The sequence below is a fragment of the Canis lupus genome, chromosome 5 (genome assembly GCF_011100685.1).
Source record: "Canis lupus familiaris isolate Mischka breed German Shepherd chromosome 5, alternate assembly UU_Cfam_GSD_1.0, whole genome shotgun sequence".
NCBI classification, from domain to species: Eukaryota; Metazoa; Chordata; class Mammalia; order Carnivora; family Canidae; genus Canis; species Canis lupus.
The window spans coordinates 75,993,407-76,017,592 of NC_049226.1; the positions used below are offsets into that span (position 1 = coordinate 75,993,407).

The window sequence follows — 24,186 nt, forward strand, 5'->3', positions numbered from 1 at the left end:
CTGCCATAGACAAATTAGCCTCAGAAAAAGGTAGAACAAGCAACTCTTAAAATACCAAATCCACTAATTTTTCTCTAGTAGCAGCAGGATTTTAATTTCTTTCTGGATTCTAGAGCATCTTTTCAAGGACTAGGGGAGTAAGAGTGGAGACGACAAAAAAAAAAAAAAAAAAAAAAGAGTGGAGACGACAGGAAATACTGATGATCTGCTCTTTGCCAGGCATTGTGCTAAGTGCTTTCGTGTACACTGCAGTGTCTTTCTCGTTTGTCATCCTGGCAAATTCCTTCTCGTCCTTCAGACTTCAGACACCCCCATCCCCTCTCTGCAGCCTTCCTCAACTTACACTAATGCTCCTAGTACTCTTACCGAGCAGCAGTTTTCTCCTAATATAATTACTTGTTTACATATCTGTCTTGCATGAATGAATTAAATGAGCATAAGAAACCTGTCTCCATTTCCAATGGCCAGCAGAGTCTGGCACACTGGAGGCGCTTAGTAAATAAGGCCTAACTTGATGAATATCTCATTTAATTGTCATCCTTCAATGCAGTTATTATCCTCGTTTTACTAATTGATTAGTTGAGGCTGAGAGAACTGAACATCCCTGGGATTTAAAAACAAAAATTAAATGGTTAAGGGCAGGTTTTTGCACCGAGTGCTGAGCTACCACACCCCACCAGTTTATAAACACAGATCCAAACTAGTGCTGGTGATGTGCGAGACTTGGCTGTCCAAGCAGTGCTCAGATATTCCAGAGTCTTATCTCAAGTCTAGATTTCTGATTTTCCCTGCCCCTCATGAAATTTTTCTATCAGCATAGGGGACAGACAGGGAGTTTCAATGCATTTCCTATACGAAGATGTAATGGGCATGAACCGAGAGACATGTTGCTTCTAAAGGCTTTAAGGTAGTCTTAAACCTAGGATTTAAAAGTCTTAGTTGCGGGGCACCTGCATGGCACAGTCAGTTGAGATCTGACTCCATTTCAACTCAGTGGTTGGTGGGTATCTCAGTGTCCTGAGATCAAGCCCTATGTCAGCTCTGTGATCAGCTCAGAGTCTGCTTGAGATTCTCTCTCCCTCTGCCCCTACTCCCCTTAATTGAATAAGTCTTAAAAAAAAAAAGATATTGTTGAGAGAGTAGGCAAATCAGTAGAGAAAGATTAGCAGTTGCCTAAGGCTGGGGACATGGGGATGACTGCTGATGGGTTGGAGGGTTTTTTTAAGGGCATGACAGACAGAATGCTCTAAAATTAGATTGTGGTAATGGCTGCACAACTGAAAATACTAAGCACCACTGACTTATATACTTTAAATGGGTGAATGTGAATTATATGTGAATTGTATCTCAACAAAGGGCTTTAAAACGTATTAGCTTTGGGAGCACCTGGGTGGCTCGGCAATTTAGCACTGCCTTCAGCCCAGGGTGTAATCCTGGAGACCTGGGATTGAATCCCACGTCAGGCTCTCTGCATGGAGCCTGCTTCTGCCTCTGCCTGTGTCTCTGCCTCTCTCTCTGTGTGTGTCTCTCATGAATAAATAAATAAAATCTTTTTAAAAGTATTAGCTTTTTATTTTTTTTTAAGTATTAGCTTTTTAAAGAATAATAAGTGATCATCAGATTTTCCAGCACTCTTTCAAAATCCAAGTAAATTTAGTAGCTTCTATATTTGGGTTATTGTCTCCATTATCTTCATTCTTAGAGGAAACCTCCTCAGTACAGTGAGGTAATTTTGGGGTTGTTTGTATTGCTTGCTTGTTTTCTTTTGAGCTGCAGCATTCAGATGGGAGCGTTTGTTTCCTAGCTCCAAGCCTCCTTCCTTCATCTGCATCTGAGCAGTGAGAATGCTGAACTTGCTCATGCAGCCTGCTGATTGGCCAGCTGAGCCTCACGGGCCGGAAGGTCATCTGGAAGCCCCTCCTCCTGCCCCAAGAGAGGGAGATGGACTCTCCCAGCCTGCTCTGCTGGCTTGGGGACAAGGAGCTATGTGTCAGAGCTGCAGTCTTGTTTGAATTCCCTCAAACCATGTCTGCATGGCAGGGTTGGCCAACCCTGTTTCAGCGAATGCTCATCTCAGCCAGCAATTGCTAAAGCACCATTTCAAACTTTCTGGCCATGACCCTTGGTGGATCTTGAGCATAAAGGCACATGCTGTGAGGGGATCCCAGAACACTAAGAAACTGAATTTGTTCAGGGTTCGTGTATCACTTGTCAGTAGGGTTGGGTGATAGGAACTTTGTAGAACAAACCTCATTTCTGAATGAAAAAGCTGCTTTAGCAACCCCTAGCTGGCAGATAAAGGAAAGAGACTTGATTTATGCTTTCTCTTGCCTTAGAGATGAAGGGTGGGAATTCTTTTTGGTGGTTAGTGATGCAATGGATAAAAATCTTCCATTTATTAAAGAGAAACTATGTTGTGGTTGTACAGATTGCCCATCTGTGGTTAACGTCTATGAAAACCATTTCCTGCGTGCAATAAAAAGAAAGTGTTCTGCTTTCTCTACCAAATTCCGTGGGAACGGATATTTCTCTTTGTTGAAATCCACTACCCAGGGGCGCCTGGGTGGCTCAGTTGGTTAAGCATCTGTCTTCAGCTCAGGTTATAATCTCAGGGTCCTGGGATCGAGCCCTGCATCAGGCTTCCTCCTGCTCAGCAAGGAGTCTGCTGCTCTCCCTCTGCCCACTCCCCTCACTCCCCACCCTTCACCCCATGCTTGTGCTCATTTTCTCTGTCTCTCTCTCTTTCTCTGAAATAAATAAATAAAATATTAAAAAAAAAAAAAGAGAAATCCATTGCCCTGCCTTAGCAAAGTGACATCCTAGGCTTAGGCTGAAACAACCCCCTTCTTTTGATCACCCTATGCAGGTAACTGGACTCCTCTAACTGCTGGATTGGGAGGGTGCCATGACAGGGAAGCCACTAATGCTGATGGTAGTGTGCCTCAGCTTTTTAAGGACAGGTGGGAGCAGCCCTGGGGAGGTGAGGAGGTGGGAGTCTAAACCTCTTGGGGGGGGGGAACCTCTTCGAGTTGCCTGTTTAGGTTAGCAGGATTGCAGTTTCTAGGAGATTCAAAAAGATACCCTGGCTACAGAGTAAGCAAGTGATGTTGCAGATGCCACCGTGAGAGTGATATGGAGTCAGGACTCCAAGCAGGAGTGCCAAGTGCTGAGAAATGACCTTTTGGGATCCCTGGGTGGCGCAGCGGTTTGGCGCCTGCCTTTGGCCCAGGGCGCGATCCTGGAGACTCGGGATCGAATCCCACGTCGGGCTCCCGGTGCATGGAGCCCGCTTCTCCCTCTGCCTGTGTCTCTGCCTCTCTCTCTCTCTCTGTGACTATCATGAATAAATAAATAAAAAAATCTTTAAAAAAAAAAAAAAAAAAAAAAAAGAAATGACCTTTTTACCGCTTTAGCCTAATCAAGTGAAAGGACCATAAAGCACACTCCCCTCTAGATAAGTCAGGAATCTCAGCTGTGTCCAACTTCTATATCCTCTCATTTGGAATTTAGCATGCTTCTTTAGGAGCAGTGAGAAGTTTAGAATGGAGAGGGAGTAATTTTGCAAGATGTATGGTAGCCGACTCATACGAGTTTCATTTTAAAGCCATGTGGTTCGTGTGCCTACCCATGTCTAGGAAGGAGCACAGGCGTGACTCATTTTCCATGAAGTCTCCATGTTGTAAAACAAAAGGAATATTTCTGATCAGACTGAGGACACCCCCACATTCTGAAACTTAACCTGATCTCAACCTGGGAGGTGCCCAGGAACTTAACATCTATTTTACGTTGACATCCTCAGACATTTTCTTGAGGAGATTGAGACTTGCCTGGGAGAAAAAGAAAGCTGAAAGTCAAAGAAAAAACTAAATGCTGTGGTTTGAGAAAGCATACCAAGTCCCTAATCAGCAATTAGCCAAACAAGCCATAATTGAAGCACATTTATCTTCTGCGTCCTATGCTTTGCTTCTCATGGTGGCTGGTTTGAGAGATGTGCTGTTTGCCCACCCATGTTTCCTGATAGGAGTGATTGGGGTGAGTGTGGCTCCTACCCTCAGATCAGGCAGGTGGTCCGCAAACCCACACTGGCTTTGCACTGTCACAGGAGAAAGTCAGCCAGGCTCTCCTTCGGGGGGCTCGTGACTGTCAGCAGCCAGGTCCTGATTCTGCCCCTTCTCGTCCTTACCTCTGTGGCTATTGGTTGGGAGCCCATGTAGAACCAGTATTTGGAAAACAAGCTGTGCCCTCCTCAGTTGAACTGCCAGACTCAACTGCATAAAGAAAAATGTCATTATGGGCTCCATTAGAAGCTGTATTTAATAATTCCTTGAAAATTCTACCTCAGAACTGTAAATGGTATATTTGTGTTAGTCAGTAAATTATTCCTCCCAGTTGTACCCGATCATACAAATTAAAGCAACAGCACTTTGCACCTCAGGGGAAAGCATCCCCTTCCCCAGGCATAGTCCTCATTCCCAGTAAATTAAAGGTTTCCACTGTGGAGAGACAGGCCTTCTTCACTCCCTGACTGCTATAAAATGAGAGAGGTCCTTCCCTGCTGTGCCATGATCCCCACCATAGGAATAGTGGAAGGAAGGAAACTGCTGGAGCAGAGGCAGGAAGAGATGTGGCATTATTTCTTTCACAGAGAATGAGATGAAACCACAGGGGAGTGGAACAAAGAAGGGAAATTCAAGAGTATAATTTCCTAGGGGTCTTGTGGGCCAGCCAGAAGGGTTTTCTTTTGCCATTGACTTCTGTCACTTAACCCGTAAACATAGCAGGCCCCTGGGCTCTTGAGAAGAGTGTCTGGCTATGTAAATGAATGCTTCCATGTTGGCCAGAGACCTTTGTACTTACCATTGACTTGTCCAATCTAGGACTGTGCTGATGATCTTATAACCCTTGGCCTTTTCTCTAGTTACTGCTTTTTCACTTTTAGAAACTTTCTTACAAGATAGAGTTTTATGATTCCTTTGAGATTAACCAAATATTTGTCCTTGCAACCGGATCCTTCACTTTTTTCACCTCAGTCTGTCCTGAGACATTGCCAGGGTGTTTTATAGAGTGAAACACCAGAAATAGGCAGTCAGAACTTCGTGAACATCCTTAGAGTATTGTCCTATGTATTTACACATTGATTACAAATTCATTACAGAGGGGAGAGTATACCTTTACAGGTGAGAGCTCTGGCAGTCACCACCTTCCCGAAGGGACCACACTGAGCATCACGAGTCCCGAGCTGACCTGACACTCTGCCCATCGCTATGTGATGATGCAGTAAGCAGTACCCAGCCTCATCTACCTGCCTACTTGGCACAAGAAACAGACAAACCCTAAACAAGCAGTATTCTATAAGACTGCTAGCCTGGACTCCAAAACTTGGCAATGGCATCAAAGACGAAAAATCAAACAAACAAAAGGCAGGGGACTATGCTAGATTAAAAGTAAAGGAGGCTAAGAAAACGTCAGATGTAGTGCCTGAAGGATGGAATAGGATGACCGTCAAGGCCATCTGGAAAGGCAGTGAGACAAATGAGAATAGGACTTTAGATGACACGATGTATCAGTGTTAAAATTCTTGGGTACAGAGTGAGATGTCGTGTTTATGTAGGAGGATACCTTTAGGCATCACATGTCCAAATGCTTTGAGGTAAAGTGGCATGATGTCTGCAATTTACTTAAAAGTAGTTTTGCACCCCCCCAAAAAAAAATTTAAATAGGGAAGGGGGGAGGGGGAGAGAGAAAGCAAATATGGCAAAATGTTAATAGTGAGTGAATCTAAGCGAAAAGTATTCAGATAATAGTTCTCTGCTTTCAACTTTTCTGTCAGTGTGACATTTCTCAAACTAGAAAGTTGGAAATTTCTGCCAGACCACCCCCAGAGTTCTTGTGCGAGTGCTCCCATACCCCATTCCTTAGAAGCCCGAGTGGATTTAAAGCAAAAAAAAAAAAAAAAAAGAAAAAAAAAAAGCCTGAGTGGAAGGAATGCTCATAGTAAAGCTCACATTTTCCCAACTGACAGTACAAGTCCTTGTGCATTTCCACGCAGATTTCTCTCTGCATTATATATATGAACCAAGTACTACAAATACCTTTGTACACCAAGGAAGTGCGAGGAACAGAACCTGGTCTTCGTAACACTTGTCTTACTTTGATCTTCTTTGAAAAGTCTGAACTAGGCAGCTAAATAAAAACAAACAATGGCCCTTTGTGACAGGACTCCCAAACCCACTGAACTGACTGGTTTCAGCAACACAATAGACCAGCAGAGGACTGTTCTTCACAAAGAAAAGGGACATTACATTAACTTTCTCTTGGAGTGTGATGCTAAATAAACTGCCCAGCAGATCCCAGTAAAAAAGTCTTCATTGTCACTACAGAGCCTCTAACCCCAGTTACTTGTCTCAAGATGAATAGCCTTGATTACAACCAAGACCAGGAGACAGCGCAGGTAGACATCCTCTCATGCTTTGGGAAAACAGTTCGTGGCTTACTGTGAATGAATGGTTCATCCTCTCCAGGAAGAGCTGTCCATATCAGTAGAACCAAGTCAGCTAGAGTGGTTGGGCTTCCAGCATCAGCTGAGAGGCCAGAGCAGGGCATAGGCTACCTCTGTGCTTCATGGACAAAGAAGAAAGAGCTAGAAAGGACTTTTTGTAATGTATTGTTTCAGAAGTGATGAAAATTCAGAACTTTGCCACCAGAATAATCAGGTTTGTTTCAGAGACATGTTTTAAAGATGTATGCCCCTGACATCAGATAAGACAGACTTGGGGCACTTGGGTGGCTCGTTCAGTTCTTGATTTCAGCTCAGGTCATGATCTCAGGGTCATGGCATCAAGTACCACATTGGGCTCTGCACTAAATGTAGAAGCTGCTTAATATTCTCTCCCTCCCCCTCTCCCTCTGCCCCTCCCCTTGCTGTCTACATAAATAAAGAATTTTTTTTTTTTTAAGATTTTACTTATTTGACAGCACAAGTAGGGGAAATGGCAGAGGGAGAAGCAGATTCCCTGCTGAGTAATGTGGGGCTCCATCCCAGGACCCCAGGATCATGACCTGAGCTGAAGGTAGATGCTTAACTGAGCCACCCAGGTGCCCCAATAAATAAAATCTTTTAAAAAAATCAGACAGACTTAAGTGTACTTCATTCTTGGATTGGTGTAAGAGTAATAGAATTGAGTGGCAGATCCTTGGCTATTTGTATAAACACTGAAGCTGCTGCCATTTGCTGGCCTTTATGTCACCTTTTGCTGAAAGATGCCATTTGGGGAGGGATGCTGGCACTGTATCAATGTTAATAACAGATTCAAGAGTACTGACAGTTTGTCAAGCCACAAAATGTTTAAGATCATTTGGAATTTCTTCCCTGACTTCTGATTTTCCACTTTCCTGAGCCCAGTGTCCCATAGCATACTGCCAGCACAATGTTGGGAAGTGAATGGGATTTAAACTCTCCCTAATGTAACGCTGGCTTCCAGGCCATTTCCCTGAGTTGTCTCATCTTGGGCTTTGGGGAGATTACTTAGAGATTTGCACAGGTGAGGAGTAAAACTGGCCCAGGGATTGGGGCTTTACTTTTCATTCTTACAGATTTCAGCTAAATCCAAAGAAGGTTTAAAAGAGAACAGTGGTTCCAAGCAGACAGCTCTCACTGAAGACTTACCATCGTAAACTTTCTTCCATTTCTCAGGGAGTAGTACCATGCCAGTTCCAGATCCTTGTATGGCTCTGGAAAGTAGTCCATGTGTGAGCTACAAAAAAATCCACTCCTGCCTTGTAAACAGATGACAAATACTAAGGAAACTGAGTAGCTGTGCCAAAGAATCTTTGTTCCAAATAATTTGCATTTTAGTGGTTATGCAAGTTACAAAACAGAAGGCATAATGGAGCCAGGCTCTGTGTGTTGAAGTTCTAAGTAAAGGTCAGTAGTACTTCCTTGTACATGTGCTGACCCTATCCTTGCTGGTCTATTTTTACAGCTGCCTTTTCTGGCCTGTTGGTTCAAGTGCAGTGTTGACTCTTCCATTTGGATAAGCCCATTGTCAAACCACTGTGATTTAGTTCATTAAATATGTAGTGGTCACGCACTATGGTGAGGCTTTGTGCTACACTGTCAGTCAAGAATGAGTAAGACAGGGGCCCTGTGTACAGTGAGCTCCAGGACAACAGGGAAAATAAGAATACCCCCTACATACAACATCATCACCAAATCAGCAATGATAAAAGTTTCAGTATGGAAGGGATCCCCAAAAGCTACCTATTCCCAGCTCCAGCAGCAACCATGTGGAAAAGACAGACTGGAGGTAAAAGCACTGAGTGCTAGTACCACGTCTCCCCCTGGGAACTTGGGCCAGTTCCTAACCTTCTTGGATTTTAGTTAATTCATCTCTAAAATAAGGAGGTTGAATTAAACATCCTCTCAGATGGTCCCTCTTTTGTGCCCTCTCAGTATGCTGTTATAATTTGCCTGTGTGATGATCTCTATTACATTGTTTCCTTGAAGCCAGAGATCATGCCTTACATATTCGTGTGTCCCTAGTTCCAAGCACAATATCTAGTATACAGTAATTTCTCAGTAATCTGTTGGAGGAGTACAATGAATGACCGACTCAAAATTCACTCCCAAACCTAAAATTCTATTCTGTGGGCCAGCTGGGTGCGTGAGGCCAATTTTAAAGATCGTGGAGAAAGATGTGCCCACTTTTCCTTTACACTACAACCAGTTGTAGTGTCCTGGCATCCTCTCTGTTTCCATTTAAGTTATTTTTCCCAGCTCCCTTCCAGCCCCTATGGTAAATACACAGCAGAATCCAGAGCATCATGATGGTGGCTACAAAACAAATCGGTTGGGCAAATCTGAGTCCATGCTTATGGAGCTGGAGCAAAAAAACCAAGTTACTATCATATCTTTCTGACAGATTCTACAGGATAGAGTTTATCACTTAGGTGCAGTGAATTTTGTTAAACTTCTATTTCTGGAGCTAAAGAGAAGCAGAAGTTTTAGCAGATTATCATCATAAACTTGGAATTCAGAAAGGAAGAAGCTAACTTTCATTTTGCCCTTTTTGTCCCTTTTACTTTTCTGAGTTCTGAATCTTTGTTTATGAGGTCTTCGTTGGTGTCTTCATTGGTGTCAATGTTAGCACAAGACATTGGGCTGGGTGCTGTGGGAAGGGAATTAAAGATAATTCCTTATTGAGGGATAACTAGACAGAATGTATGAGAAAGAAAGGCTTTGGGGGCACCTGGGTGGTGAAGTTGGTGAAGTGCCTGCCTTGGCTTAGTTAATAATCCCAGGGTCCTGTGATCGAGTGCTGCATTAGGCTCCTTGCTCAGCGAGGAGTCTGCTTCTTCCCTCTGTCCTTCCCCCTGATCTTTCTCTTTCTTTCTCTCTCTCTCAAAAATAAATAAAATATTTTAAAAAGAAAGAAAAAGAAAAGGCATGGTAGGAGCCTCTTTCACCATCACTGCCCACTGCCCTCAGCCATGCTCTCTTATGGTGTGAAAGCCTGCTGCTTAGCGCAGAGGCAAGCAGAGCCCATGCTAGTTGGACAGGTTTGTCTTTACATCAGGCTTACGGTAGTTAGGCCTGTAGAGGACTGTGACATTCAGGAAGAGGTGGTTGAAATGCCATTGTTACATTGGAAACATCTTGGCAGCAATGTGCTAGACATGTCTGAGTATAATGTGGATGTAATCTGCCAAGGGGCAAGTAAAGGGTGCATTTCTTTGGACTTTGCCTTGCAGTAGGCGAATGAAGAGTCTTTTGAACGAAATACTGTGGTCTTCTGTGACACAGCTCACCATACTTTAGAACCAATACCAGAAAATCCGTGGCTGAGGAAAGAGGTGGTCTGTCAAAGCCAACTCTCTGATAGTACCTTGCCCAGTACCTCCCCTTGATGGCTTTGGAGCCCAGAAATAGAGAAATCAGAGGTTCTGTTGATCTGGTGCCTGAAATTGCACCAGTTCCTGCTGACAGCAGGGCAATCCCCAAGAGAGTTCTAACCTCCCCCTTTCCACAGCTGCCAAAGGCCTGTGGGAGGCCACTGCTGATTTACTCCCTCCTTGCTAGCTGCAGTTCTTGGTACCAGCGCGGTGCTCTCGGCAGTGCTCTTTCCCAGCAAAGAGCCAGCAGCCCTTGCCCAGAAGCTGAGGCTTTCTTGCCTGCTTTCGCTTTCCTGAATGTCTGATTGATGGACCTTAACAACAGAGATAGGGCCAAGTTCACAGTAAATGTGCCTGCCTGAAAACTGTGATGGAGTGATGCCAGAATTGTACCATGGAAGCCCCATGTGAAGGGGGTGATGAGTGTGAGCGCTCAAAAGCCTGCAGGAACCCCACATGCCAGGTTCCAGGAAGAAAGGGCTGTCATGATGAGCTTCTGCGTGTTTTGGCTGCTACTGTAAATGTGTCATTCACTTTGATTTAGCCTCAAATACAAGACAGGTAATTTTGCTTTCAAGACTTTCAGATTAGGAAATCATAAACCATGTTCGTGACCCAATGAAAGCAGACCTGGAAGCTTTCTCTTAAAGCATATTAGTACTGGTGACATTTTGCTGATGTTTAGCAATAAACAAGGCAAAGAGGGATTATGGCTTTTTACTTTTCTGGAACTCTCTTCACTGCTATGCAGCAAAAGATTATTTTCTCAGACCTCTCAAAGTGAATTGTCAGAAAGATTATATAATTTGGGAATAGTGTCAGAGCTATATAGGCTGAGAATGGGAGATGGTGTACAGAGCCTGTGGTGTTGCCCAGGTAAAAGCAGAAATTCTAGATGATTAAGAGCTGATTAGTGAATGAATGCAAATGAAAATTATAGTCCTTAGAATCCCTCAATTTAAAAGTGTTGTGAGCACCCTTTATTTGAGCTACAGAGATCTGATTCTCTCCTAATTGTTTCTGTGATTCAGGTTACATTTTTGAGTGCCTACCATGTACCCTCAGAGAAAAGTAGTGTCGCTCCTAAGCATCTTCATTAGATTCCCCTCAAAAAAAAAAAAAAAAAAGATTCCCCTCAAAGTAGAACCTCAGATAAGTCTGTTAGTATAGGTCATTCATTGGGAAGCCATCCTTGGGAAGTAGGAGTGAGGAGGTAGAGCGAATGAGAGGGGGAGGGAGGAAAAGCCAGTATGAGAGTATGTTTCCAGGACTGCAAGGCCTCCTTGCCATCAGAACTTTCCATGAGCCTGGCCCCAAAGGCATGAACTCCATCACACGGCCAGGCAGGCCAGGTAGTGCTTCTGACTTGTAGGCAGGGTCAGAGCAGGCCCTGCAGGCAGGAAAAGAAAGCCTGGGGGTGCGTGCTCTTGATGGATGTTGTCAGCAGTGACTGAGCTTGCTCAGGATTGACCACTATGGCAGCAGCTAGAATCAGAGTCCTCAAGCATCTGCTATGAGAGGGATTGGTGCTGTACTGGGAGAAGGACTGGGTGCACTAAAAACACCAGCAGAAGGCATCTCATCCAGAGATTGGGGCAGCGTCCAAGAAGGAAATGGCCTCTAAGCTAAGACAAGACTAGATGAATGGGAGATGAACTATAGCTCTATGGTTGGAGCTTAGATTGCAAGGGTAAATATGCTGAGGGAAGATAAGCAAGAATTTTGCAAGGTAAGGAAGATAGTCTTCATTGTAAGAGCAATAAAGGGTCAGGGAAGAGGGGCATCTGGGTGGTTCAGGTGGTTAAGTGTCTACCTTTGGCTCAGGTTGTGATCCCAGGGTCCTGGGATCAAGCCCTGAATCAGGCTCCCTGCTCAGTGGGGAACCTGCTTCTCCCTCTCCATCTGCTCTTTGCCTTCCTTGTGCTCTCATGCTTTGTCAAACAAATAAATAAATAAATAAATAAATAAATTCTTTTAAAAAGGGAGTGGGGGCTTAGGGAAGAGACATGTAAACAGAAAGACATGATAAGTTGTATATTCTAGAAAATTTCACCCTAATGACAGTGTGTGAAATAGATGCCAGGGTGGAGCCCGTGAGTGAGGGTGAGACAAAGCAGAAGTCAGGGAAGCCAGTGAAGAAACTGCAGCTCTCCAGGTGAGAGCATATAATGGTGAGAGCTGGGGGCACATTCTAAGTTTCTATGTCCTCACTCATGCTCTGCTCCTGGTAAATATAGCCTGAGTGCACACGCCTGCCCGTGTGTACATGCATGTGTGTGTGCGTGCTTGTGTTTTGATGAGACTGTCATAGGGAGTGAGTTATCTAGAAAAGAATTTTTAGAAGATGTGAATTGAAAGTTCATAAAGAGCTGTTTGGAAAATTCTAAAGCAAACTGGGAAGGAAAATAACTGTGAGAAAATATCTCAAATACTCAGACATGAGACAGCACAGGGAAGGCTCTGCACTGAGAATCAGAAAGACCTTTCTTTGTCCTGGCTCTGCATTTTCTATTGGCTTGACCTTTGTTGTGTCATTTAACCTCTCTGAACTCTGTTTATTTGTCAAACTCAAAATGAGGATGATGATGCTTGCCCAGCCTATTCTGAGTCAGTGTAAAGCTAATAGTGTGTGGTGGGAAATGACCGCAACAGGAAAGCTAACATCCTCTAGACCAACATGAATAGGACAGGGGTATGGAGGGTCATGGTTTAGCCCCAAGAGTCTTGTGTTCAGTGTAGACACTGGCCTGTCTACCCACTCCGGGGCAGGAACAGGGCATCCTTCGCATCCTTCGCAGTCCATGTGCTTCAGGGAGGTGGGTTCCAGAAGGGTTAGTGTGACACTAGATCCTCTTGAAGGCTCCTCCCCCTGTTTGGAAACTCAGTGATCCTCCTTCAGGCCATTGTGAGAGTAAGAAGAGAAAATAGTAAAGCGCCTGGAGAATTAGCATTGTAGGCAAGTGAAAGGTATGACTGTTGATGTTGTCAGTAGGTCTTGTGATGTTAGCTCAAAGAAGATATACACATTTGACTCTCTTATATCTCCTAGCAAAACAAAGTCACTCCCAGTTTCCTGCATGGTATATGATATATTTTAGTTTCATAAAGAGACCAATGACCATGTTCCTTTCCCCTAATACCACCTTCTTACTAACTAGCTATGTTCTATTTTCCTTATTTTTTTCTCTTGCATTTAACAATGACTGGAAACATGTGACCTGCCAAGACTTGAACTTGGCATGTGGGGTTTCTCCCACAGTCCATGATCGAATCACCAGCAGGGAGAACACAGGCTGTATATTCCCTCCTTTCAGGGTGAGGAATGTTCTCCACCTCCTGGGAAAATCCAGGGTCCTGACTCAACAGGAGTCAAAAGGAAACTGATCTTAGAGTCCTTCTAAGATACTGTGACTTCTTGCTCATCAGTGTTGGGATCTGTTTTTCTTTTTCTTAAAAGCATTTCCTGGGGCGGCCCCGGGTGGCTTAGTGGTTTAGTGCTGCCTTCCAACCAGGGGGTGATCCTGGAGACCCAGGATCGAGTCCCATGTCGGGCTCCCTGCGTGGAGCCTGCTTCTCCCTCTGCCTATGTCTCTGCCTCTCTCTCTCTCTCTCTCTCTCTCTCTGTCTGTCTCTCATGAGTAAATAAATAAAAATCTAAATAAATGAATAAAATGTAAAAAAAATTTTTTTCAAAAAAAGAAAAATCATTCCCTGGGGTTTTAGGGCACAAAAGATGACTGACTCAGTATGGCTGACATTTATTACACCTTTACTCTGTGCCAGGTGGTATCGTAAAGCACTTTATATAGAAGATACACCACAGCCCTATGAGTAACTATTCACTTGGTAGATGATCAAAAACCAAGGCAGATGTGTTTAAGTAGCCTAAAGTCACACAGAGCTGGAATATGAACATAGGCATGTGATTCCAAAGCCCTGTCTGAATCATGCTGCGCTTCTCCCTCCCTGCAAGCAGAGACCTGTCATAAGAGCATACAGAGGGCCTCAGGATTTCCTATTCCTTGGTCCTTAGAGCAGTCAGAGATGTTAAATAGAAAAAGTGCGTTTGAATTCTAGTCTACTTAAGTGTTCTCCACAGCAGGCAGGAAGTACCCTAGATATAAAAATGGATTCCATTAAGATAAATAGCTCGAATCTCGGGAGCCCTGTGCTAATCAGAAAAAAATGTGAATCGAAAGCTGACAGTTCTTATATGCTTCATGTTTCATTTTTTTCCACTTTCTCTAGGTTAAAAAGATCAAGTGGCATGAGCAGCCTTTTGGGGAAAATTGGAGCCAAGAAGCAGAAGATGAGCACCCTAGAGAAATCCAAATTGGACTGGGAGAGCTTCAAGGAGGAGGAGGGCATTAGTGAAGAACTAGCCATCCACAATCGAGGGAAGGAAGGGTAAGAAATAGTAGATTCTATTCCTCTGAAAATCCTAAACTCTGAAATAGTTTATTGTAGACAGGCCACCCAGGGTTTTTTTCCTTTTTTTTTTTTTTTTTTAAGATTTTATTCGTTTATTTGACAGAGAGAGAGAGAGAAAGAGAGAGCCAGAGAACACAGCAGGGTTAAGCAGCAGGCAGAGGGAGAGGGAGAGGGAGAAGCAGGCTCCCCCACTGAGCAGGAAGCCTGATAGGAGACTCCATCCCAGGACTCTGGGATCATGACCTGAGCCAAAGGCAGATGCTTAACCAACTGAGCCACCTAGGCCACGGCCACCCAGTTTAAATAAGCAGGTACTTTTCATGGTGAAACAAAAAATGTGTGAGTACTTTGGTTTGTCGGTAAAGCTCTGTTCTGGGGAGCAGGTCCTCTCGGTGAGAACACTGGAGGTCACAGGGTTAGGTGGGTGATATGTGAGCAGCCCTGCTCTCAGGGCCAGTCATGTCTGCCAGGCTGAGCTTTCCGAATGATAGCTTCTGTGAAGTATAAGTCACCTTGCTTCATCACATGGTCAGATCTGGCTCTGTCAGTCTTAGTCTGATCTGAATGATTTTGCCTTCTGTGAAGCCAGCCCAGTGGCTTCAAGAACAGAGCCAAGAGTGCCTAGATATTGTCATCTTGTGGATTTTTGTCTGTGTCACTATGACCCAATCTGAGGCTTCAACCTGTATGACATGCCAGCCCTCAGCACCCAGACTATCACTTGCACCCTTCCTCTTCAATTTGGAATACAAAGAGGACGTCAATAGGCCCGTATTCAGGAATGCCCAGAAAGACAGTGTTTGGTGAGTACTTAGGAACCTCAGAAGGAGCTAAGAAGCAAAGTTGCTGTAGATCAGGGTCCATGGCTCAAGATCATCACTCTCTGCCCCTAATGGTGAATAGAAGTGTCTTGGGGGCTTATCAGATAACTCTGGGTCCTCCCCGCCCCTGCCTCTCACCAGAAAGGGCTTTCCATGCTGCACACAGCATTTCTGAGGCTCAGCTCCTTTGCCTGTGAATTGGGATAGTGGTACCACACTGGAGGTGAGTGTGAAGATCTCATAAAATAATGTATGTAACATATGTATAACATACATACATGTGTATAAAGTACATAAAGCCCTTTGCAGAGTGCCTGTCACATAAAAGCATAATTAAATGGTAGTCATTCAGGTTATTTATAAATATGCTAAGTTAAAATAAAGACAGGTGAGGGGGTTATTTTGGGGGTCATACTTCTAAATTTGGCTTCAAGATCATTTGAATGAACCTACAAGCTGTTCAGTATGTTTTAAATTACTTTATGAGCTTGGTTAAGTATCAGGCTCCTAAATCACTCTGTCAAAGATAGAATGCCACAGGATAAAGGCTAAAGTGCCAGTGTCTTCTGAGGAAGGCCCAGGATAAAGCACAGGCAGGAGTCAGTGTTATGCAGAGAAGGCCTCTGACATTTGCCCCAAACATCCCTGTCTCTGACTCTATTCTGGTTACTCACAGGTCATTCCTCTTCTCCACATTTGCCTAGTGATCTAAGGCAGCAGAAGGCCTGCCAGTGTGCAACACTTTATTGGTCCTCTGAGTATTGATTATGTGGGTTGGACAGTGTTCCTTCTGCTCAAGTTAATCGAGGTCTTATAAAAGGAAGTGATGCTGTTGAAGATAAGACAGAGTTAATAAATGTAGACTGAAAGAGAAAACAAGATTAAAAGGACATCTATCTGCCCAATGAGGACTTTTCAGGTGATAGAAAATCAGTAACTAGGTTAGGGAACCACTAATAGTATGCAGCCTTTAGGTACTCTGCTTTCCCCTCCTTCTCTGAACCTCTTCGCCCCACCCAACGATTCAGACAATCTGATTGTGTTTCTCCAGTGTGGATCTGATGTCTTCTTTGCTCTGCCTTTGGCTCTTCTTACCCTCCCTCTCCAGTGCCTGCTCCCACCTCCACTCACATGCCTTTCCTAGCTCTTGCAGGCAGATTAAGGGGCCCAACCCCTTGTACAGGGAACAGGCTGTAGCTCTGCTTCTTACCTTGGCTAAGCCTGAGAATCATCTTGCAGGGGTGCTTTCAGAGTTGGGGTAACAAGGCCACTCCTGTACAGAGCTGCTGGATCAAGAGTCACAGCTGTATCTTTAACTCACTCCTCAGGTGCTTTTGATGCATGCCAGGGTTGAGAATCACTAGACCATAGCATCACAATTCCAGAGATTAGAGCAAGACAACCAGCTTCTGGCTGAGCCTTTCCAACACATACATAACTAGAGAGCCAATTTCAAAACAGGAAATGTCAGAAGGACAAGAAGATTTCTCCTGAGAAGTGTGCCCAGTGGCACGCTATGGAAGGAAAGAAGCATAGGAACCAAACCTATAAGGTCTTTGGGTAGAGGGCAGGCAGGTCAGGCCCCTAAACTCTCTCACAGGGATGCCAGTGGCAGCAAAGTCATCACCTGGGAGGGGGATACTCTGCAGGAGTATGTGGAGAACCCCAAGAGTTGTACCCCTGGAATAAAAGTGACCTTTGCCAAAACCAAGTGGTTTCAGAGCTACCTACCTGTAAGTAGTGATTGACCTCTGCCATATATTTTTATAAGACTATGGCCTTTTCATAAGTACCAAATTTAAATTGATCTCTTATATAAGAATTCAAGTCATAAGTGATGGTAAAAATATTCCTATTATGCACACAGTCCTGATTAAAATAAGACTGTATTGAGATTAAAAGCTTAGGTCATGCTTTTTATGATTTGATAGTAACTCCAGTTCAATAAATGCTAACACATCTTTCCCCTTGTAAAGATTTGATAGAATTTGAAGCTAGATTGGTCAATATATGGTTATTATTGTCCAGTTATTTAAAAGGCAATTTTGGGATCCCTGGGTGGTGCAGCGGTTTGGCGCCTGCCTTTGGCCCAGGGCGCGATCCTGGAGACCCGGGATCGAATCCCACGTCGGGCTCCCGGTGCATGGAGTCTGCTTCTCCCTCTGCCTGTGTCTCTGCCTCATTCTCTCTCTCTCTCTGTGACTATCACAAATAAATTTAAAAAAATTTAAAAAAAATAAAATAAAAGGCAATTTTGCCATCTTAAAATATGCATATGCACATAAGGAGACAAGGTACCTAGAAACCACTGGCACAGGACCAGATAATTTCTAAAATCTGTATCTGATACTTCCATTGTCTACATTCTTTGCAGAAAATTTACTAGAACTCTCATTAGACATCAATAAACTAAGCACTCCAGTGAAGGGCCAGCGATTGACCCTTCATTGAATTAGAAAACAAAAAATCACTATATATTGATTAAAAAAGACATATGGAAACAGCAGGATTTGGGATAAGTGAAAATAAAAAAGAGACAGGATAAACCATGCAGCCACGAACCAGAAGAAAGGTGTAGTAGTCATACTGATATTAAACAAAACAGACTTTGAGACAAAAGTGTTACCAGAAATAGAAATGGTCGCCTCATAATGGTGGAAACACTCAATGCATCTGAGAGATATGACTGTTCACATCCAGATGTCCCCCTGACCTTAACTGGACAGCAGTCACTCCCTGCAATTCAGCAGTCCCGCCCCAGCTGTGTTCCCAGCAGAAATTCAGTTGTGTGTTCCCCAAAGACAGATGTGAGGATTTCAATGATAGTGCTTTTCATAATATGCCCAAACTGAAAACAACTCAAGTATCCATCAGTAATGCAGTAGGCAAAGTGTGAAGATCAAATTGGCTTTATGCAGTGGTTCCTGAATCAGGCATCCTCTCTACCAAGAAAAAGGAAGCTCTAGAGGGCTACAGAAAGGGAATGGTTTTCAAAAGGAGGACAAGGAAGTCATATATAGAAAAAAGGATTATTTCAGGTGAGGTCACCTCCATTTGTGTACAAAGGGTTTCAGTAGGTGGATTGCATCATCTTTCTTTGGAGGATGAAGAAGGCCCATGTGACATATTGGTGCTGACCAGAAGATTCCTCACTGACCTGTTAAAGGTTACATTCCTAGAGGGTTGAAACCGCAGTGAAGTTAGTTATTAAGTCTGGGTTTAATAACCTGGGGCTTTAACCTAAATGACACCATTTTGGGCCTCAGGTTTTCTTTTTAACAGTTTACAGATTGGGTTACTCTTTAGCAACCAGAATGAACATGGCTAAATTCCAATAATAGAGTAACAAAGTTCATTGCAGTATGATCCCATTTATATAAAAGGTCAAAAACAGGCAAAAGCAGTGTGTCTATTGAGTCATTTTGTGAAAGAAGCAAGTCATGAAAGAATTCACAGTATAAGTCTATTTATATCAAGTTCAAAATTAGGCACAACTAGACCATAATGTCAAGGGCACAGAAACTTAAAAGGCAAGCTCACACCTGGCTGGACCGGCATTGGCCTAAGAGTTATGCAGGGGCCTCCTTTGAGCAGCCATCATTCCGCTTCTTGATTTGGCAATGGCCACATGAGCACTTGCTTTATGACAGGTCATTTGTCTTGCCTGTTTTATACACTTTAATCTGTGTATGTTACATTTTACACAAAACTGAATTGAAACTGGGGCGCCTGGGTGGTGCATTCGGTTGGATGTCTGACTCTTGGTTTCAGCTCAGATCATGATCTCAGGGTCATGAGATTGAACCTCTTGTTGGGCTCTTTGCTCAGTGGGGAGTCTGCTAGAGATTCTCTCCCTCTTTCTCTGCCTCTCCACACCCCCACTCACTCATGGGCATATGTAGGTGCTCGCTCTCTCATAAATAAATCTTAAAAAAAAAAATAAATTGAAACTCTATTTGTCCTGGTTCTACTACCAACCTGCCATGTGCTCTAGTCCATATCTTCATCTATAAGGTAGAAACTCTTCAGTGTACTATACTTCTCAAGTTTATCATGAGAAATAAGTAGGGGAGATGTCTGGTGCGCTAATAAATATAATGAGTCCTCTGCCCACTCTTCTTTCTCCCATCTGCCATTATTGACCTCACTGTAAGGGGCATTGCTGCAAATGGAAAGCTAGGTGCCTTACTCTTTTAAATTCCCTCCTGGTGTCTTCCTGCCAGCCCTTCCAGAATACTTTCTACAGAGGTGGCAGCTATAGTTTGGAGGCATCTCCTCCAATCTCCCTGGCTCATGTCTCTTCCTTCTCAGGGCTGAGCTCCGGGTAGCCATCCGTCCTCACATTCCCTGCAAACCCCACACTCCAGGAGAGCTCACTAGTTATGTGGCTGAGGTTCCCCACTATGATGACTCCCAGAAAATTTCTCCTTGCCCGACCCACTGTTGGACTGAACTCCAGACTCCTTGAATAACAGCTGTTGGGTTGACCTCTCCATTTGCATGTCCAAGACACACATCAAACCTAACATCCAAAACCAAACACTTGCCTCCTTTCCAAAAAGATTCCTTCCTCAGTCAGAAAATGAGACCATCACCATCCAACTTTTAAAAGAAAAACCTAGGAGTCATTCTTGATTTCCTCTTTGAATTCACATTTTGAAAGTCCAGGAGACAGTTCATTCATAAAGTACTTGAGTCCAGCCCCATAGCCACTGCTCTGGCACAAGCCACAGATCTGTTGTGCTCCCTCCTTCCCTTTGTCCCTTCCCTGCAGTCTCCCCCATAGTAACTAAAAGGATTTTTAAAATACAACTTTTCCTCTGTTCCCTACTGGAAGCCCCCCAGTGGTACTAATAGTCAATGTTCAGTTCCTTATCCTGGCATTCTAGGCTCTTCCTGAGCTGGCTCTTGCCTACCTCATGTCCCCTTTTCCCCTTCTCATGACAGCCTCTGTAGGGTTTCTCCCAGTGCTCCTTCAGGATGGCTTTTGTCACTTGGAGTTCGACTCAGATGCCACTCTAGCCACACCCCAGGAACTGTCAGCCCTGTCACTTTGTTGGAGCGTGTCGTGTTCTGGTTGATATACAGTGGACCTCCAATGGCAGGGCCAGGTTCACCCCCAAAAGAGGACCCAGCCCAAAGCAGGTGCTGAGCCATCTCACTGTCTACATGCCTGTCCCAGTAGCCACTAGACAATCATGGCTTTGTTTTAGGACCTAGTAGGATTAGAATTAGCCCCCCAGAAAAGAAGGGCATGATATATCAGAATGTCTCTGTCCAGGCATCATTTCCAGGCAGCAGAGTTGCTTAAAATCCCAGTACCCAAGATGGTCCATCATCTCCACAGCAGAGTGGCTGCTCTTCCTCTGAGACCTGGACTCCTGGGCTGGCTCAGCATTTCTGGAGCAGCCTCTAGCATTGCTTGCTCTAGCCCTGTAGCTGATCATCCAGGCACCCTGGCAGTGTGTGGGGCCAGCTGAGGTAGAGAGACCAAGGGGACGGCTTGGCTGCCGCTGGCATCAAATTGAAGGTCAAGGAGCACAACAATTGGAAACCAGGTGTGTTGATGATATGGAGAGGCATGAAGGAGCCCAGGGAAAGTCATTCTGCCTCCATGACCACCCAGGAGTCACTCAGAACCAGCACAGCCTGGTGAGATGGGAAGACAGCAGTGAAGAAGCTTCACTAAAATCACCATTCTTTTACTCTGGGCCTTAAGAGGTTTATAAGTCACATACTATTCCACGGGGATGAGGGGGATGCAGGCTTGTGCAACACTGGACAGGTTGCTTCTCTCAGGCAAAACACTGCCTGTCCTATTGCACCCATCACAGGGCTTTATCTTCAGACATCCTCCACTGCCTGCTGTTTCCCAGAGCTGGGAACCAAGCTGACCCATGCTGCCTGTCACATTTGTGCAGCACTGTATGTTTGCTCAGGGAACTGAATGCTGGCTCTCTCGGAACAGTCATAACACAGCTGGCAGTGCCCTCAGTTGGGTACCTGCCTCACATGTCCCTGCACCTCCATGTGCTTGCTCCTCCTTTCCCTAACCAGTGGGGAGGAGGCCTGGATCTCAAACACTTGGTATCAGAAAAGTAATTTGGGTTGAAAGATCAAAAAGATACCAGAGCCTGTTTTATCTAACCTGGTTCTGAAAGGAAAAGCTATAAAATAAAATCCCTTAGGTTTTGATGCTATTAGCATGTTTTATTAATGAAAGTAAAGAGCAGCTTCCTCTTAAATGGGCCACCTAGAGCAGTAGTAGCAAGAAGGTATGATGCTCTCACCCTACCTACACCCCCCGCCTCGGCTTCCCAGTGGACTGGGCCCAATCAGGCTGGGTCCCCAGGAGTGCTGGGCGCAGACCAGAAAAACACTATTTCACTTGTCTGCTGGTGGCTGTGTTCTGGGATTCTAACCAGCTTACTATGCCTGAAAACTTCCTGAAGTTCAGTTTAAATAGGCCATCTACCTGGGACCCCATGGAGGAGGCAGCGTTCCCCAGAAACCCTTGCTCTTCTGGAACATTTGGTCTCTTGGCCCCTGTTCCAGCTGTCCCAGGTTTTGAGGCTTTGTAGTGGTACAGTCACCCCTCAATGCTCAGTTGTTCTTTGTTTTATTGTTTACAAAGCACTTCTCAAAGGCTCCCTGCATTGTCAGAGGGGCGTTACAATCTTTATTCCTGTTTTACAGTGAAGAAAAATAAGGCAGAGAAATTAAATATCTTGCCCAAAGTCAAATAGTAAATATCAAACCCGCTCTCATCCTCAGCACCTTTCCTATCTCTCGGGGAGAGGAGTGGTCCATATCCAATAGAAGTTTTGTTCCTGGCCAGCTCTTGGCTGGATCCTGTTAGCAGCTGCAGATGGCTGTAAGTGGGGAAATGAAGTCGCCAGGCCTGCCTTGATGGCCTTTGTCTGGGTTGCCCTTGAGAATTCAGTTGCATTCTGCACCTGTGCCCCTCTTGGCTGCCTGAACCCTTCCCTAAACCTGAGCTCTGCCTGCACCTGCCTGTGAAGCACCCAGCCTGCCTTTACTCTTGAGAGTCTCAAAGTCAGCTGGACCCAGCACAGCTTCAAGGAACCTGCAAGGCCATCAGTCATGCTCAGTGAGCATCCTAATTTAAGTATCACTTCCTCTTTAAAGGAAAATTGAGAAGACCACAAATGCTCAAGCCCACACACTTCCTCTTCCTTCTCTGACAGATAGCACTGGGTAACGGCTCTCTGGAGATATGCCCTAAATTCCCCTGTAGCCAGGGTGTGCACCCTTTTTTTTTTCCTGCTGAACATCAGGGGATAGTTAGGGCTGTCAAAATACTGATTCCCATCTCCGTCTTCACCCAGGGCTGCTCAGCTAAGCTGGGGGGGGGGGGGGGGGATGATGGTTGAGCCATGGCAGAGTCCTTTGGTTAATTTTGGTTAGCATCCCCTCTGGAGAATTGAGGGCCCCTTGGTGATCGGTGGAAGGCCAGCTTGTCCTGTCACGTGTCCACTTAACCCACGATAGTCCACCTTGTCTTCTTCTTTATCAAAAGGGGGTCCACAGTGTCTGTGGCTTTCCTGTCTGCCAAGGAATCTGAAATCCAAATACAGCCGTATCTGACCATAACACACATAGCCAGGCATCCTGTGTTTCACTCACTAAATCTGATGGCCTGATCTGGAGGGGTTATGTCAAAGCGAGGAGCAAGCCCTACTGTTATTTCCAACCATTCTGGCCTCTGGTTGGTGGTGTAGAGTCAATAGCTTAGTTCCTGATCCCTGACCTAGTTGCTGATAATACCCATCAAGAGACCTGACTGCTCCCCTTTTGGATCTGTTGTCCTTCGGGACCCTGGCAGAAGCTGGCTTCCCAAAACGTTGGTGGCATTAGCTGCCATTTTCTTGAGCACCTGCTCTGCTAAAGCATTTTATGAACACTCTTTCAGTCCACAAAGCAGCCCAGAATTCATTTTTCTTTCTTGTTAGATTAGGAAACAAGATTGACAAAATTAGGTGGTTTACCAGAGTCACACAGCTAGCAAGTGACAGTCAGGGTTTGAACTCAGAGCCACCTGGGCCTCTGCAGGAAGGCATGGGAATGGGCTGCAGCAGGGTGCCACAGTAGGGCATGCAGTGCCCCAGCTCTGCAAGGGAACACAGACTCCTGAACCTGATAACGTTCTTGTCCTAAACATAATGACTTTGTGATGACAGATGCACATTTTATACAGTGCAACAAAAGAAAAATTAGTACAGAGATTCAATTATGTCTCCTATTTTCAATGATAGTTTTGCTCTCTCAGTAGATTAATTAGCAGCAGAGATCCCCTCCCCCAGGCGAGACACGACCCACTTTATGGCGTGAAGGTGCATTAAAATGCAGCTGTGTCTCATTAAGCCACCAGCCACTCCTCCTTCCCTGCCCACTTCTGCCCTGCGCTTCCTTCCCATCACACCCTGCCCAATGAGGACCTAGGGGAGCCATGTCTGTGAAACTTGACCCCCGTTAGGGCACAGAGCCCCGACCTTGTGAGGGGCCCTGGATGTGGACTATGGGTGGCTGCTCTTGCTCTCATTCCCTTAGAGAGACCTCAGGGAGGCATTTTAGACCGGAGTGGGCAGAGGACACCCGAGAAGGGCAGGGGAAGGAAGAGAAGGGCACTGAAGACAGTGGAACCCCTTGAAAGGGAGTGCTCTATGTGCCCACTTGAAGCTTCCCTGCAGCCCCAGGAAGTAGTTTCTACAAAGACCCTGTTTCTTCCATTTTCAGATGCACCTTTTTCCCACAGTTGGATGTATAGTACATATGCAGGACACATAGCTTTCCCTGGCCCCCCCAACTCCACACACTACTAAGACCAGGAAATACGGCACCGCTATTTTGCTGTTGAGAAAAATGAGGCTCGGAGATGTTCAGTCCTTGGCCAGTGCAGCCTAGCTAATGTGAAACAGAGCTAGCTACCCACTGAACCCATGCCTGCTGGTCGAGTGGACAGTTCACACCTCCGTGGGTGGGGGGCGCTGTGCTCCTACAGGAGTCTGCTGACAAACCTTTT

General features: G+C 44.9%; 1 protein-coding gene across 1 annotated transcript in view; it reads left to right on the top strand.

The window, feature by feature from the left end:
• The window catches only part of CFDP1 (craniofacial development protein 1), a 129,292-nt gene that overhangs the window by 104,282 nt on the left and 824 nt on the right, over positions 1 to 24,186 (top strand). Inside the window, 1 exon segment of the mRNA NM_001287118.1 lies at positions 14,140 to 14,298. Coding sequence (NP_001274047.1) covers positions 14,140 to 14,298 — 159 coding nt within the window.